This window comes from Euleptes europaea, chromosome 3 (genome assembly GCF_029931775.1).
Source record: "Euleptes europaea isolate rEulEur1 chromosome 3, rEulEur1.hap1, whole genome shotgun sequence".
Classification (NCBI taxonomy): domain Eukaryota; kingdom Metazoa; phylum Chordata; class Lepidosauria; order Squamata; family Sphaerodactylidae; genus Euleptes; species Euleptes europaea.
In genome coordinates this window covers 71,995,059-72,012,821 of record NC_079314.1, presented here as the reverse complement: position 1 = coordinate 72,012,821, position 17,763 = coordinate 71,995,059, and the positions used below count along the sequence as shown (strand labels likewise).

Genomic DNA, 17,763 nt, shown 5'->3' with positions numbered 1-17,763 from the left:
TTTAAAATCCTTACTGCTGCTACGCAGTCATATCATTTTCTAATACTGAAGAAAAGAGATTCATGTGTGAAAAGAAATTTAAACTATGCAACATGAAATGAGACTATCCATTCCCAAAATACTTTTATTCCAAGAACTCAAAAACAACAAATAAAAAAGGCTGGTATCTGCAATTCACACAGCACAAAACTGTAAGATTTATCATTTGCCAAGTATAACCTATGGAAATCCAACAGTGATTCTTCTTTGTCCAGCAGATACTCGATCAGATGATTCTGACAATGCCGAACAGAAAACCATATGAAACTTACAATGCCATTCCAATCTAAGTCCTTGGAAGTCAAGAATGTAACTGCTTGGCACAGCACTGTTACTTTACTTACCTATGCACCGAAGACTTCTTCCTATCTAGGTCAATGGATGAGTACCTCATGAAGCCATCAATACTACTAAACATCTGAACATCAACCATGTGGACAGATTTCACATATGGCTCAGTGAAGAGTAATATGAATGTTTGTTACGTTCTTCACTTTACCTCAAATGTAATTTACAATATTTTTTTCAGTTCTGAGGTAATCGTATCATTTAAAATAAGAGATAAAACATCTTTAATTTGAATTATGAAAATACTACTTAAAAACAAATGGCACATGTGGTCTCCCCTTGCAAAGAAATGCCTAAAACCCTAATATGCAGTTGTTCCTACAAAATCTGAGGACACCTTATCAGTTCCATGATCATCTCTATAGAAGGTCCGTACATATTATATCTCTTTGGATTGATCATCATCTTCAAGTTTCCTGATTTCATTTTTCAAGCAGTTTATAGTTTCACGACTTGCTTTTAATCTCTCTTTAAGTTCAGCAATCTCAAAACTGGTTTTCTTTTTGGCAGCTTCTAGCTTCTCCCGAGTTTTTACTTCTACATTGGCAACTGAATGCAAAAAAAAGTTATGCTTATTCACAATAGTATTCAAACATTTACAAAACACAGTGATTCCAATTTGACTTACTATATCTTCTTTTGAACCTAAAACATGAAACCAGTTAAATGGAACATTCAGATGTGATTTTGTTTGAAGATGATTAATTTGATAAACTGGATTTTCAAGTCACTTATTCCTAAAAAACAATTTAAATCTTGATGTAGCATAAAACCTTATTTTAAGAATCTATCACTTATATGAAGCCAGATTGCAGACCTGCTCATTTTTCGCAGTAACTGCAACTGCACGCAGAATTATGAACCTTGCTATTGATCTTCAAATCAATGCCTTAGGTATCTAAAATACAGCATGGCATGAAGCTTTACAAACTTTGCAATCTGACTTACATTCTGTTTCATGCTTATAAGCACCAAGTGTTAATTGACGAGATGTAGTCAAGAGTTGCTGCATCATTGCAGTAGGATCCTGAAAAATCTAAAGGAGAAACAGCAACTTATTTTTATTCTATGCTAAGATGAGCAACTTTTCATTATACTTTGTTTTCTTACCATCTCATCATAGAATTCAGAAACTACAGTTTTCTTTCCCAGGATTGCATTCGTATCAGACTGAAACAACTTCAGCAAATGGTACAGGGTCACCTATGCAAGACAGAGAAATGAATTATTTAACATACAGAAACATTATTTAAACTGTGTGGCAATAGGAATTGTACAATAGGTGCAGTGGTTCATAGCAGAGAAGCATTCAGAGGAAAAAAAATATTGGACTGCACAGGATCTAATTAATTCAGTTAGCTGGATGATCACAGGGCACTTGCACTGGTAGCGTCTCTATGACTCTTTGTTTTCTATCTCTGTAACAGATGTTTTTCTCCAACTGCAGTTGACCTGGTAAGAAGATAAAGCTTTCAAGTTTGCATCTTTCAAAATTTTAATTGATCGTAACTGTCCCACACTTCTGGTATCACAAGTTATTGTACTCATCCTGGAAGCAACAGGCATAGAGGATACAATTTTATTTTGAATTATTTTCTCCATTATATAATATGTTCTTCTTGATTTCAAATATTGTAATTCCCTCTCCCCTAACATCTCAGCTTATAAATTCATCTGTAAATCACATAAGCCAGCTATACATTTGGATTTAGTTGATTAAAAAATCAGAAATTACAACCTTCCCCTCCCCTTCTTTCCCATTCCCATCTTCCCCTCTCACTTGTGTTTCCTTCCCCGGTCCTTTTTGATGAACCCAAATTAGATCTCATGTTTCCCTGTTGTCTCTTAGGTCTCCCCGTTGCTCCCTTCCAGGACCAATCTCACCCTGATAAATGAGGGAATCCTTCTTAAACCTGTCTAAACTAAACTAGGGTGCCATTTTAACTATTAAGTTTTTAAGGCTAATATTATTGATATTAGCAAATTATTTATATATAGATAGATAGATACACACATACATATATAATTAAAATAAAGGGCGGGGTAGAAATTAAAAATAATCTCAGTTACACAATGCGTTACTCACCTACATCACTTCTTGAAACCATGTTCCCACTTTGACCTAGCATAAAGTACTAACTGAAGAATTTCATAATCAAGGCTGAACCAAGTTCTTCCTAACAAGGATGCCAGACTTTCTCATGCCAAGCTTTTGTGCATTTAATAACTTCTTAAAATATAGAATTTAAGCAGAATGTATCTGATGTTCTTATAAAGAGAAAAAGTGCACTACCCCAACAGTCTTCTGCACAAGCAACTATTAAATCAAAGACACCCATTTCCAAATGGGCTTTGCTAAAGCAGTTTGACTTTTGCAGTACAATTAGATATGAAAAACTGCCCATATCATTTCAGTTGGAATACTTACAGGTCTCTCATTAGGATCAATAAAAAATATTTTTATGATAATTTCAAATTCACCCCATCCGGTTTCAGTGATTTCATATGGAGGTTTAGTTACAACTAAAAGAGAAGAATAGTAAGTGTAAATGTACTTACAAGAGTACAAGTAATGAAAACCATGTTTCTATCAATAAAACATAAACCGTACCTCTTAATGGATTACCATAGCTTTCGTGCAACTTAAACTGAATTTTCTTTACATAGGCAGACATATCCTAGAACAAATATAGCCACCAATTACTTACAGCTTTTAAAAACACTTTACAATGTTTAATTGTTCTTTCCTAGTCCCCATCATCCCACACTTCACCCCTGATTTGTTTAGATAGAATTAGCAGTTTTCAAGCTTCTGGCTCTTGCAACATTTGTGTGACCTGTCTGAATTTCCCTAAGATGCTTTCTTAAACTAGCATCCTACACTAAATGAAGTGAGTGAAGTGCATTCCAATAAAAGCATCTCAGCCAATGGGAATTTCTATCCAGCCAACTTCATATTGCAACACTTCCCAGAGTTTTCACTGCACCTTTTCCTAAGCAATCACTCCTTTATTTATTGTAGTATACTTCATTTCAAATTACAGGACTACTAAGAATTCTACTCAGGACTATTCAATAGGCTTACTCCCAGATTAGTCACAGATAAGTGTTTTTAGGATTGCACTATTACATATTTAAAACATCATGGGCTAAATCCCAACAAGGAAAGTTCTGTGTGCAGAATAGATCTTTCCTGTCTCTCCATTCCTGGTCTAGTTCTCAAGAGACTACTAACGGTGAGGTTAAGGAAAGGCATGCAGTGTGGGGTCTGCAATGGGGTAGGAGAACTCTCAGAAATAATTTTCCTCCTAAGGAAGTGCCCTTCTGCTCAAGGAAAAAGGTTGAATAGATTCCAGCCCCATAATCAAAAACAATGTCAATAAGATCAAATCTAAGTTTGTATATTTATGAATGTAAGTTGAAAACTTTTTTACATACCTCATTTCTGTAAGGTTTAACATAAACTGTCCACTGATGTGTGTGTCCATCCTCTTCCCGTTTCTTCCCAAAATAGCGTGCAACATTCCCATAAACTATAGGTTTCACAATAGTAACACCCTTTGAACAAGATACACATACAAAAAAATCACTGCAGAACTCAACTTCCTATAAAAACTGACATTTCCTCAAACATGATCTCCAACATTTTGAAACTTCTAATTCTTTCTTCCATTATATATTATGAAAACCATATTTCCTTGACAAGAGAATATAAAGACTCAGAGCCAGAATGACTTACTCCTTAATACTAACAACAAAGTGTAAGAGTGGAATGTGTACTTTTCCTTAGTGTGTGTAAAAAAAAAAAAAAACCCCAGCAAAAGTTTTTTATTTCTAAAATTAAATGAGAGAAGTCTGGGGAAGAGAAGATGATTTAGGGGGGACCTACTAAACTAATTAAATTTAAAAATAAATCCAAATAGCCCAAGCCTAAATGCACATATTTAGTCAATTCCAATTAGACATTTTGAGCCTTCATCTAGGTTTGTACCCAGATACATATGCATCATCCCAGAACTGTACTATTTTCTTTAAAACAAGTCCGACTACTATCTGTAGGTCTTCCAGCATCACATCTTCAGTGTTTTTTCAAAGTGGCGTCCGATAATATACATAGAAACACAAATTAAACGCAATAATGCTAGTAACATAACAACATAAATATCTTAATCTAGCAACTTAATTATTTGTGGTTTACACAGAACTAACCCTTCCATTGAAACGCACAATAACTGGAGTTCTCCTGTAAAATAGCTAAGGTTGCCAATTCCTGGAGATTTGGGGGGTGAGGGCAGAGTTTGTGGAGGGAGTATAATGTCATACATCGCATCCTCCAAACTTGCCTTTTTCTCCAGGGGAACTGAACTCTGTAATAGATATTCTGGGAGATCTCCATAGCCAACCATAGCAACAGCCCTAAAAGATGACGGTGCCAAGAAACTACCCAGACGCGTGTCCGCCTTCGGGAGTGCAAGAAGCAACCAAGAAAGGAAAAAGCCGCTCTCCCTTGCCTCCAAGGAGAACCCTCAATCTTGCACCAGTCACTCCAAGTAGCCGTTAGGTTGCGCGCTTCAGTCTCCCGCCCACCGGGCCCCGAGCGACGCTCGCACCTTCACTCTCCCTCCAGAGTCAGGCCCGAACTCAGCCATTCTCTTGAACATATTGCACCGGAAGGGAAGGCTCCTCCTCACGCCGCTCGAGAGCAGCCAGGCCGCGCTAAGGCAAGGCCTCCCCCATCTGCTCTCTCGCCTGCAGGGCCGCTGGGCGCAAGAACCTAACCGCTCCCTCGCTCGGTCTCGCCCACGGCCCTCGCACCCTCCCCGCGCTGCGCCTGAACCACTTCCGGCGCTGGATTTGCAGTGTTCTGCTGCCCGGCTCGGCACCTCCCAGCTTCGCTGGAATGGGCGGGGGGCGGGGGGCTGGACCCTTGTCACGTGGTATAACGGTTCCTCCGGCGAAAAGGGAGGGGGTTCTCTTCAAAGCGGAAGGCGGCGAGTTTGGGGGGGGGGGAGAAAGGTCTTCGGTGGGGCTTGTGGGACAATCAGGCTCTCGCGCCTGTGACGTAGTGTACACCGCTAGTGGACTATTTCCTATTGAAAGCGGTGGGGCTTCACCTTCGGAAAGAGGCCTTGGCCGGCTCTCGCACAGTGTGGCTGTACGGGAGAAGAGACTCTGCCTGCTGAAACAAACAGAAAGGCTCTCCGGAATTCATAGAATAAGACTTTGCGCACACTAAACTCTCCGAAACGTAATTCTTCGTATATAGGCGAGTTGTAATGGAGGCCCTTAGGCTGTCCGCGATAGAGCTCCGTATTTTCGAATTGCGGGCAACCATCTTTGTTAGAATATAGATTCAGCTGTCATAAAAGCCCAAGAAAAATTACGATCTTTAAGGTGCCATAGGGCTTTTGTTTGTTTGTTTGTTTTTAAACAGACTAGCGAAGATTTGCAATGCCTGGGCACTACTTTAGTTTTTTCCGTAGCCCTGCTTTGTAAAGGATCTGCTTGTTCCGAAATTACTGCTTTTTAATTATATTTTCAAGAGTCTTGCCGTGGTTTCTATGCGTGGCGGATCCTTTACTACACCGAATGGCTTGATTTAGAGGTTGAAGTTGCTTCGAAACTTGTCCTTTGCACTTCCTAGTTAATTGTTGAATCGGATCAGTACTGAAAGGGCTCTGCACTCACCCCTGCAAATCATTCATTCCCACATTTAAGGATTTATGCTGTTCACTGTGCTCTAAAGTGAGCTGGCCCCAGAACAAATACAGAAAAAACTGGGGTACCTGTACCCCACCCCTCTCAGAAAGCTTTGCACCACCCCAAACCATACAGTCACAAACTGAGCAGACTATGCCCCTACAGAGTGATATGCACTGGAGCTCAGTTCAAACACTGCTTTGGCACCAAGAGCTTCTCGTTGGAATGACCATAAAGAATTGTACAGTTCTGGTCACCACACCTAAAATAGGATATTGCAGAGCTTGAGAAGGTGCAGAAAAGAACATCCAAAATGATCAGGAGACTAGAGCAACTGCCCCATGTGGAGAGATTAAAAGCTTAGGGCTTTTTAGCCTGGAAAGGTGATTAAGGGGAGGCATGATAGTCTATAAAATTATGCATGGTATGGAAAGAGTGGACAGGGAGAAGCTTTTCTCCCTCTAATGAAACTAGAACACAGGGTCATCTGAAGCTTGAGGGTGATTCAAAACAGATAAAAGTATTTCTTCGCACAATGCAGTTAAATTGTGGACCTCCCTGCCCAGGATGTGGTGATGGCTGCCAACTTGGATGGCTTTAAGAGGGGAGTGGACATGTTCATGGAGGACAGGGATATTCATGGCTACTACTAAAAATGGATACTAGTCATGATGCCTACCTATTCTAAGGTTCAGAGGAGCATGCCTATTATATTAGGTGCTTTGGAATACAGGCAGGACAATGCTGCTGCAGCCGTTTTGTTTGTGGGCTTCCTAGAGGTACCTAGTTGGCCACTGTGTGAACATTGCTAGACTTGATGGACCTTGGTCTGATCCAGCATGGCCTTTCCTATGTCCTTATGACCTGAATAAGAACCTGGAATGCCTCCATGGTTTCTGCTCCCACCTCAAGCTTTGAACTGCCCAGAGTTGTGCGTTCCCTTGCCATTAATGTAAACTTTTGAACCAGCCTCATCTATCATATTAAAGTTATTGTCCTCTACAAAACCATCTTTTAAAAGTCCTTCTTTAATGTTATGTTGTAACAACTTTAACGTGCAGGTTTTTTTTTTAGACCAATAGAAGATAAAATGTTGATGTTTGGTGTAGTATTGTCATAGACCTTGTATGTGCGGCAGGCACTTGCCTTATTGTTGCCAGCTTCCAGGTGGGACCTTAAGATCTTCCAGAGTGACAACTGATTTCGACTACATGGATCACTTCCCCTAGGGCAGTGGTCGGCAAACCGCGGCTCACGAGCCACATTCAGCTCTTTGGCCCCTTGAGTGCGGCTCTGGAAAGCGCCCTCCTCCCCCCCATCACGCGGGGCATGGCCATTGGCGAGGAGACAGTCTCTGCCCGAGAGGACGGAGTGACCGAGACTTCTTCCGCCTCAGACCAGTCGGAAGGGGAGTCTGAGCTGCTCTCTCCTTCCGATGTCGCCAGGGTGCCTCCGCATACTTAGCACCGGCAACCTCTGGCTTCCATCCTCCCCGGCGGTACAGCTTCTCTGGCCTCTTAACCTCTCGGCCAGAGAGTTCCCCTCCCCCAATTCCGCCCCTAACCCTCCCCCTGGAAGACCCTCAAGTGCGGGGAGGTGAGTCCCTCCCCTTCCCCATCACGCAGCGACAGGCATGCAGCGCGGCTGTTCCCGGGGTGCGCCCGCCCGCCGATCAGCTGATGGGCGGGGCGATTCTCCTCTGTGGGAGCCTTCACCGGAGCAGCGGTGAACCGCTCCATGCTGGCAGTTGGGGCGACGCAGCTTTTCCCTCTGCGTCGTCTTCTGCTGGCTCCTGCAAGGGAAGACGGACAGGGTGTGGCTGGTGTTGCGGGAGGGCTGGTGTGGGGTTGTGAAAAAGACCCGTCCCGGGACACCCCCCTTTCCCTCCCCTCACAGCGCGGCCGGGTTTTGCATGCGGCGCTCGAGGGTCGGTGGCGCCAAGGCAGGCGGCGGCAGCCAATCAGCGGGCGGGATTTTTCGCGCTGGTTTTAGCTGGTGGAGGAGGCCAAGGCGCTGAGGACGGGAGGATGGCCGGGGAGGGAAGGAAGGAGCCCAGGCGGCGGCGGCAAGGAGGAGGTTGATTCATTTGTACTCTTTTTGGGATTTGTACTCTCTAAATGCATATTTTCCCCATCCAGATTCTCAAAACTCTGCATGGGGGCTTATTGGCCATTTATGAATGGGAGGTTTTGCCTTGGATTTGCCACTCAGATGCACATTTTCCCCATCCAGATTCTCAAAACTCTGCAAGGGGAGTTATTGGCCATTTATGAATGGGAGGTTTTGCCTTGGATTTGCCACTCAGATGCACATTTTCCCCATCCAGATTCTCAAAACTCTGCATGGGGGCTTATTGGCCATTTATGAATGGGAGGTTTTGCCTTGGATTTGCCACTCAGATGCACATTTTCCCCGTCCAGATTCTCAAAACTCAACAATAAGCCCCCCTGCAGTTTTGAGAATGCAGATGGGGAAAATGTGCATCTAGAGAGCGGCAAATTCAAGGCAAAACCTCCCGTGCATGAATGGTTGTTAAAAGGCATTGAAGAAATAAATAAGATTATTAAGTATGATATCAAGTTTTATTCAGTGTACCTATAGTTTAATTAAGACTTAAAACTTTAAAGTTTATTAAGTTAATAAACAGTGTACCTACCTATATAGTTTAAGAAATTTGGCTCTCAAAGGAAATCTCAATCGTTGTACTGTTGATATTTGGCTCTGTTGACTGAGTTTGCCGACCACTGCCCTAGAGAATTATGCCATCTTTGGAGAGTGATCTTGTATGGCATCACATCCCAGTTAAACTCCTTGCCCTCCCCATACTATGTCTTAGTCCATGTGACATTTTATGAAGTCTCCTAGATTGTATTGTGTCTAGCATAATTTAGTCTAGCACTAGCTGCTGCTGTGCAACAAAACCCATCTGGTGAACCTTGCTTGCTGATTTGTTACCATTCCTATTTGCGGTGCAGTGATGAAGAGATTCATGACAAATGTGGGGGTGATGCCATTCACTATCTCACCTTTCAGCGCCACCTCATCTGCCTATTGATTGTTGTCACCATTTTGTCTTTGAGCGTCATACTTCCTGTCAATCTGTCAGGTGACTTACTTGGTAAGCAAAATATTGAGGACTTGCTGACATTGAGAATAATGAATCAGAATTTTGTTGATGATTTTATTATGGATTTTACTGTATATTTATATTGTATATTGTTGTATTTTTAAAATGATGTTACCCACCCTGAGACGGCTTGCTGGGGAGGGCGGGTTATAAGTCTAATAAATAATAATAATACTCCACCCCCAAATCTCCAGGAATTTGTTTCCCTACCCAAAGTTAGCAACCCTAGTTTGCCTGCTCCTTGACCATTGCCTAGACCAGTGATGGCGAACCTTTTAGAGACCGAGTGCCCAAACTGCAACCCAAAACCCACTTATTTATCGCAAAGTGCCAACATGGCAATTTAACCTGAATACTGAGGTTTCCTCCCAGCTGGGCAGCGGGGAGTCCAGGGAAGGGGGGGGGGCGCTTTGAACTGCTCCGCGCTGCCTGCAGGCAGCGCGCAGTTCAAAGCGTGGCAGGGAGTCCAGCGAAGGGGGGGCGCTTTGAACTGCTCCGCACTGCCTGCAGGCAGCGTGGAGCAGTTCAAAGCCCCCGCCACCCAGCTGGGTGGCGGGAGTCCAGGGAAGGCAGACATGACGGCTGCGAGTGCCCACAGAGGGCTCAGCGGGCCAAGTCTGGCACACGTGCCATACGTTCACCAACACGGACCTAGACCACCGACGACCCTTGTAGCAGTAAGAATCGGAGCAGTCTAAAGTTTTTTTGGGGGTGCAGAGAGCATGCAGCTGTTCCCGTTACTTATTTAGAGCAACTCTCCAATTTTCTTCTTATAGGCTTCTTGGAAACACCCCCGTTTAGAAACTCTTGGTACCACCAGTGCATGTCTCCTTGTAGGGAGTGGTCTCCTACATTTGCTGACCTCCAGGTGGGGCCTGGAGTTACCCTGGGAAAAAATGGCAGCTTCAGAGGGTCAAATCTATGGTGCTACATTCCTGCTAACCTCTCTCCCCTCCCTAAGCTCCCTTCCAAATCTCCAGAAATTTTCCTACCCAGAATGAGCAACCCTACAAGCGTGGGGGTATGTGTGTCTATGATTCAGGGTGGGTTAAAGCACAAGATGAGGGAGAACAGAGCTATCCCACTTCCTTAATCAGGGCATTTCCCCAATCTAACTCTCTATACTTCTTAGGGGCAACACAAATTACTGGTTTGATTTATCATCTGACCAGGTAATTTACCTTAGTTGCTCACATTCTTGATCTGCAATTATTAAATAACTTGAATGAACTTTAAGGATTTAAGGGCAGGACAGTGGGTGGTAATATTGTATGTTGCTACTGTTGTTAGCTGCCCTTAGCCTGGCCTTCGGTGGGGATTGAGGGAGGGGTATAAATCAAAATATAAGTAAATAAATAAAGCCACATTAAATCACTGGCATTTCCAACTAATAACTAGTGTTCTTTTTTTCTTTACCCGAGACTCTGGACAGTCATTGCCAGTCAGAGTAGAGTAGAAAATACTGAGCTAGATGGACCAGTGATCTAATTCAAGGCAGTTTCACATTATGCATGCATCACCAGGCCTTTATACATAGACTTAATGTTTTCATCTCAAGTATCACCTCCTTTCCACTGACAGTCACTGAAAGAAAACTGGCAAGAGCCAAAAGTGGGGTCTTTAGGACGTGCTACAGAAAGGAATCACTGGGATGTTGTGTGCAAGAACAAGAAGAGGTTAAGATGGGTGAGAAACAGTGATGCCTCATGGTGGAAAAGTCTTTAAAATGAAGGAAAATCCACAACACCCAAGTAAACAACAGTGATATACAGCCACAGGGTAGTATGTGTTATGATACATGGGATTACGTTGAATCCTAGCATAGGAACAATCCAAACTGGATTAACCTTTCCTCATGAATTTGCATAACTCAGACTAATAAGCAAAGAGCTTCTTAGGTGCACCACTGAATAGTAATGTTAAATGACTAAATTCAGAAGGATGATTGTGCAGATATAATGGTAACAATGTCTGGTGCTTCTACACTGCTGCAACCACTGACACAGTAAAACGACTGAACACTGTCAGCAGTATAGTTGGGTCATATAGGTCTTCCCTTGCCCATTTTTATCAAGAAAGTTAATATAGAACACTTAATTTAAAAGAACAGCTTAATATTTTATCAGATTATCAAAGTACACCTCAAATGGCAACACAATAACAAAAGATTTCAAGGCAGACTTAAGGTTGCATAAAAATGTGATTTATTTTTCTTCAATACAATGTAACTTCTTTTGCAGTTTAAAAACCAACAAATAGTTGGACAGCAAATTCTTAACAGTCACCTAAAGGCTGGAAAGAAAGGTAATATAATCAAAGGATTAGAAGTATAGAAGGGGAAAGTTTTGATGAACCACATTTAGAGGCAGATTAGACCTTTTAAGTCACAAATGTAAATGTGATCCCTCTTACCTTGTGAAGACATCAGTGTCCAGAAACTCAACACTATACAGATTGATCTTTGGGCCACCAGTTTAGAAAGCCATTAGAAAAATCAACTCACACCGCAATGAATTAACCTGTAATTTAGTATCTATGCTGATTAAGGTAGACAAGATGCTAGGCAATATAGTAAGAACCAAACCAAGATCATGTGAAAACCTCTAAGGGAAAGTAGTAGGCAATCTGCAAGAAATTCTGGCAAAAAGGATAGATTTTTTAAAACTTAAATCTACCTGCAATCAGTAAACACAATTACTTCTATTAGATTTAGAAAGTAAATTATTTGAATACTACAATTTGCAGACATTTTATGTAGGAAGACAAAACAAGAAATGTTCAAAACTGAGCAGAATTCCTAGCATTCATTATTACAGGTGAACAGAATCAATGTAGAATATTCACCAGGATCCGTTTCTCAGTTCAGAAACGGGATTACCCGGGGGGAAGGGGAGTAAATACATAGGCTGTAAAGAGGTATTTGGTTTTATATCCTCGAGGCTTACAATTGGATCAGAAGAGCAAATAAATAAATAAAAACCACCATGAAACCTTTTTAGAAATTATATGCTATGTGTGTTCACATGGACACAGTGGCATTGTTTCAATGGACAAGCCCAGAGTTAAACAACTTCAAGAAAAGAAACCAGCCTGATATGAAATTGAGGAATGAACTTGTGGACACAGATTTCTCAGACCCATGGGTGTGATTGTCCCAATACTATGTTAGAAAATAGGGAGCGTCTAAGATATCCTTAACATTCTTGTAAAAAACACCACACGTTGCTCTTAGAAAGCAATATTGCTGCAGCTCACCCCATCAAGAATTTTTAATATTTTATTTCAAGAACTCTACAGTTTTTTCTACTGACTTCCTTCCAATATTTTATTTCACAAATTGAAATCTTATTAAAATGTACACTTTACAGAGGATGCTATAACGTTAAAAGCTGCATTTTAAGGCTGTCTGTTCTGCACAGCATTCTACACCAGCCAAGTAAACAATGTGACTAAGAGCCTATATATAAAACTTGGAAAGTATGGTTAAACTGTACATGAGTGAAAAATGAAGCAGTCCAGTATTTACACGGCATTTTAAAAACTAAAGTCAATACTTACAACATTAAAAACCTGAAGCTTATCTCATGGAAAAAATGCGAGACTCAAGTATGCAATTAACCTCAACAGTTCCAAACTAATCATAATGCCCACTCAAGATCACTCCAAAGTCTAAACAATCGAAGTCTAAATCACTCCAAAGTCTAAAATTATCATGTAAGAAATGGACAATGCAACATTCATTTAGTAGGCCATCGGGTTTGAGGTGTAGTGTTACACAGCAAGTTATTTGAACAGTTAAAAATGGGAATGAAAGCAGAAGGCAGTACACATTTCGCCAGTAGTCAATTTGTAACTGCTTTGTTTTTTTCTAGAAGCACTCCAGCAATTAGTATCATTAGCTTAATAGAGAATTAAAATAAAAACACAATCCATAAAATGCTATTGTTTTTACTTATGAATGCCTATATACAGCATTATCAGGTACTTTCCTGCAAGTTATTTACATTTCCCTAACAAGCAAATTACAGTTTATCACCAACATACAATTCAGTAGCAGCCAAGACATTTCCCAGATTTTAGTTTATTGTCTCGTGTATGTATGATAGTATCTCCCATGGGAGGTCCGGAAAATTCTTAGCAATCTTTACTAATCTGGAGGTATTCAGATTTTATTTCAAGACCTAATCATAAATGGAATGCCTTCTTCTGACATTTTCTTCTGTGTGCCTAAAAAATCTTTGGACTTTTTAAAAGTATTGAAAAACATTACCCCAAAGACATCTAATCAGGATTACTTACTACTATACTTGTTATAAAAGTTTAGCCTGCACATATCAAAAAACTACTAAAAATCATTTATGGGGGGGGGGGGCAGATCCATTGCCAGCAATGGTAAATTTATTGAACAGAAAATGTAGGATAATTTGCACCCAATAGTATCTCTCCTGTTCAATAGTAACATGTAAGTTATACAAAATTAAATGCACAATGCAAGTTACAGAAAACTGAATTATGGTTTAAAATTTTAATGATGGTTCCTGAATATTTGAAGCTATTTTCAAATAAAAACTTAACTGCATATACACATCTAACTTACCTGTGGTTTCTTCAGGTTTAGCACCTTAATCCAGGTTCTTTTGCCATCACCCCCCTCCAGGCCCCACAATAATTCAAAGGAATACCACATTGGACTTCTCAGAGTTGGGACAATCACCTAGTCTAAATGGATAAACATTTCCAGGATATTTCATCTACATCCCATTTGATCATCTTGAATCATTCAAATTACTCTAGGGACCTCTGCACTCCCAGTCACCTGTTACAAAGGAAGAAATGCTTAGACAGATATCACTTTATGGGTGAAGTGCAGTGAAGTCGGAGGCGACTTATGGCAACCCAGTAGGGTTTCCAAGGCAAGAGACTAACAGAGGTGATTTGCCATTGCCTACCTCTGCATAGCATCACTTTACCCCAGGGTAAAAAAATAGGTGAACCAGGAGTTCCTGATTTTGTGTTTGATTCATTTCAGCTTCTGGACCTATCCTTCAATGCATAAACAAGCCAGAGGCTAAAGTGAGTTCAGGAATTTTCATCCTTAGATAGTAAACTGCAAAATCCATCCCCAAATAGCCTTCTTCCATCAAGTTAAACTTCATATTCCAAGTGTGATAAACCAACATAACCCATTCACAAAGCAGGAATGGATTGCAAGAGGGCCCAAGTGTACAAAAATCAAAAAAGCAGTTTCATATTAAAAGATTATCATTTTAAACATTCAAATACTCCAGTTACACAATTCAGAAAAAAAATGTTCAGAAACTGGGTACACCAGCTGCATTGGTCTGAGCTGTACGAATAAAAAGGCTGATAATTGCAGCCTTTAGATGTATAGGAGATTCAGCCTTCTGAGACAATAATTTGAGGGATCTCAATGATAGTAAAAGCACAAGATCAGGGCCATTTCACGCATTATTGCTTGGGTCCAATAATGCCGTAGTATGAGTGGAAAGCACTTCCGTATGTATATGAAAAGTACATATATCTCATTTCCCTTGATCTCTCTCCACTGCTCTCAGCTGCAGACACCTATACTGCCCTAAACACCATTGGGAGAGTTCCCCAACTTTCAAGAGTGGGCTTTTGGGGAGACATAAGGGCTACAAGGTAGGATATGAGAACCCCCATTTCACAAGCATAACTCTGTTTACAGTTCTTAAGTATCCTAGCCTACTGCGTTTATACACTTAAACAGGTTTTGAAGAGTGAAAATGTGATTGTTTTTTGTAATCAAATCTGCCATACATACAAAGAATCTGGGATTGGTTACAATTCCTTGTCAGGTATAGTTAAAAAGAATCTTAAATTTGGTGCAATAAAGTGTATGATATGGCCTTCATTCATGTCTTGAGTAAACATTATGCATCTCCATTGTTTTACTGAATATTACAATTATTCATTTAAAGTTAACACTAAACTGTATATTCAGTTCCTGTAATCATTTGAATTGTAGAGAAACAAAAATGTAATAAACTGATGCCTTGAAATAATTATAATTTTTAAAGTTTTGTACTAGCAAAATCGGGGAATTTGTAAAAGCATTTGTCTAATGAGTACATTTTAGTCGACAAACAAGTGACTTTTTAATCAAATATACGGTATATGGTTTTATCGTTTATAATTTAAAAGCCAGAAGGGTTTATTTAGTTATGTTATGACACCGATTAGATGTTTCACCCAACTTTTAATAATCTGTTCAGGAAAGTCCTGCAAAACCCCAATCACTAAGAACATTAGGTCATTGTGTGTTAAGCAACACTCTCAAAATGCATTTTTCTTTTACACAGTTGTGAGTGTGTTTTGTAGCTAAACAAAAAAACCTAAGTCCATTAGAAATCTTGATTTATTTATTTTTAAAAGGATAGAGGGGAACTGTAATGGACAGCTGCATTCTAAGGAGTCATAGAACCCCATGATTGACAGGGAGTTCAAATGGAATTCTAAGGATGACAGTTGAAAACTGACAGTTGAGGGAGAGGGTTAACAGAGAGTGGAGACAGCTGAGTGAGCTGAAGCTGTCTGTAAAGGATTCTCCTTGAGAGTGAGAGGGACACACATTAGTTTCAGGATCAAGCAGGATCCATAGCCAGTTATAAAGGGGAATAACTCTATTGTAGAGCGGGTGATCCTGAAGTGTTCTATGGGAAATAGCTCTAAGAGTGATCCCAGGCCACTTTAAGGAAATAAACTGGGAAAGTGTGTATATGTTCTGAACTTCTCCTAATTAAAAACTATTGTTTGAAAAAGATTGTGTGTATGACACAAAACAGTGACTTCCAAGAGAAATCAATGTAACAACACTTGTATGTGACCCACCCTAGTAACATCTGGAATTACAAAATAACTCTTGTATATAACCTCCAGTTCATTCTCATTTTTCTGTTACAAGCTGAATTTATGACACTTTGTTAACCTAACCCAGGGGTCCTCAAACTACGGCCCGCGGGCCAGATCCGGCCCGTCAGGGTCCTGAACCCGGCCCCCTCCTCCCTCCGGAGCCGCCGCCACGCCTGTCCCTTCCCCAAATTAAGGCGGCTGTTCGCCATATAAAGCGTGGGTGGCAGCAGCGGAGACACCTGCGCTGACCCGGGAGCTGCCGCCGCCTCTGCGCCTTCCCCACCACGGCTGCCCTGAAGAGCCGCCGCCACTTTCCTTTCCCCAGGCACGTGCGTGGCTCAGGGGATGGGAGGCGCCGTTTTGGACTGCAATGTGCCCCTCGCCGCCACTGCTCCTCCTGCCGCAGCAGCCGCCGCAGCCCTGAAGGAGCCATGCCAGGCTGGAAGAAGAACATTTCTGTCTGCCTGCAAGCCGAGCGGGCGAGCGAGCGCCCGGCCCCCCGCACAGGGGGCTTGGGTGGCAGCGCCTATGGAGAGGGAAGGGCTGAGAGACCCCCGCCTCCCGCTGGCCTCCTCCCGCGCCCTTCCCCCTTCCCCTCAGGCGCTCTTTGCCAAGCAGAGGGCCAGCCCAGCCCGCCTCCCGCTCCAGGAGGCGGCAAAGGAGGGCATACGGTGGCGGGGGGTCTCTCAGTCCAGCGAAGGGGGGAGTGTTGGCCATGGAGAGGCACCTGGGGGAGGGGTGGCACATCCTCCTGCCGCAAGTTAACTTTTCTTTGCCTGGGCGCCTGGCTGCCTTCCCGTTTGGGGGGGCGCGGCCGGCCCCCAACAGTGTTTGAGGGACAGTGAACTGGCCCCCTGTTTAAAAAGTTTGAGGACCCCTGACCTATCCTATACAATCCCCTAAGTGGACACAAATAAAACCTTTTTTTTTGCTTCAAAAAGCCTCTCATGTGCCAAATATTTCTGACTTTCATATACAAACAAAAATAAAAAAGCATCCTCCATAATTAGTGACTTCTGTACAGAAAGAGTATCTTTGGCTGACTGTGTAGGCCAGAAAACCAAAACAACACGAGACAGTCATAAGTCTCAGAAGTGATAGTGGTCATTGGTGAGGGAATATATATATTATATATTAAAATACAAGGAGGTTCGTTATAATTGGTGGCAGCATCATGATACGAAAATAAAACCACTAGCAATTAGTCCCACAGAAAATAAACGTAAGTAAGGATCTTAGAAGTCTGTGAGGAACTTTTTATTAAGTAAGAGAATACCTGTCGGAAATTCCTGGCAGACAAGGCACCACCGCACAGACCTAGAGAGGCAACAGGGGATAGTCAAGGAGAAACAGTAACTGAAGAAAATTCCTAGTCAGGTGGTAGAAATGATGAAAATGAAAACTTAATTAGCTAAAATAGAAGCAGAGAAGGCTCAAGTAGAAACAGAAAAGAGCCAAACTAGAAGCAGGGGAGAATCCAAGATTGAGGCAGAATAAGAACAAGCTAAAATGGCACAGCAAGAGAGGGAGAGGGAAGCTAAGATGTTACAGACGGAAAGGGAAGCAGAAAGAACATGAAAAATAAATGTATAAACTGAAGATTAGAGAGATACAGTTAAGGGCAGAATTACCCCTACCACTAAGAAGTGGGGAAG

At 41.7% G+C, this 17,763-nt stretch overlaps 1 protein-coding gene across 1 annotated transcript; it reads right to left on the bottom strand.

The window, feature by feature from the left end:
* Nucleotides 1–556: 556 nt before the first annotated feature.
* YEATS4 (YEATS domain containing 4) lies at nucleotides 557–5,155 on the bottom strand. The gene is made up of 7 exons (XM_056846817.1): nucleotides 4,998–5,155; nucleotides 3,826–3,945; nucleotides 2,999–3,065; nucleotides 2,816–2,910; nucleotides 1,498–1,590; nucleotides 1,336–1,423; nucleotides 557–936 (listed from the first exon to the last, which is right to left on the bottom strand). Exons 1-7 carry the CDS (start codon nucleotides 5,046–5,048, stop codon nucleotides 767–769), a joined length of 684 nt encoding a protein of 227 aa, XP_056702795.1. The 5' UTR covers nucleotides 5,049–5,155; the 3' UTR covers nucleotides 557–766.
* Between the last annotated feature and the right edge of the window lie 12,608 nt (nucleotides 5,156–17,763).

Coding starts and splice junctions, on each gene's coding strand:
- YEATS4 (XM_056846817.1), bottom strand. CDS start 5,048: ATGTTCAAGAGAATGGCTGAGTTCGGGCCTGACTCTGGAGGGAGAGTG. Junction 3,946..4,997: donor ACTCTGGAGGGAGAGTGAAG/GTGCGAGCGTCG, acceptor TCTTGTTCAAAG/GGTGTTACTATTGTGAAACC. Junction 1,591..2,815: donor TTGATCCTAATGAGAGACCT/GTAAGTATTCCA, acceptor TGTCTTGCATAG/GTGACCCTGTACCATTTGCT.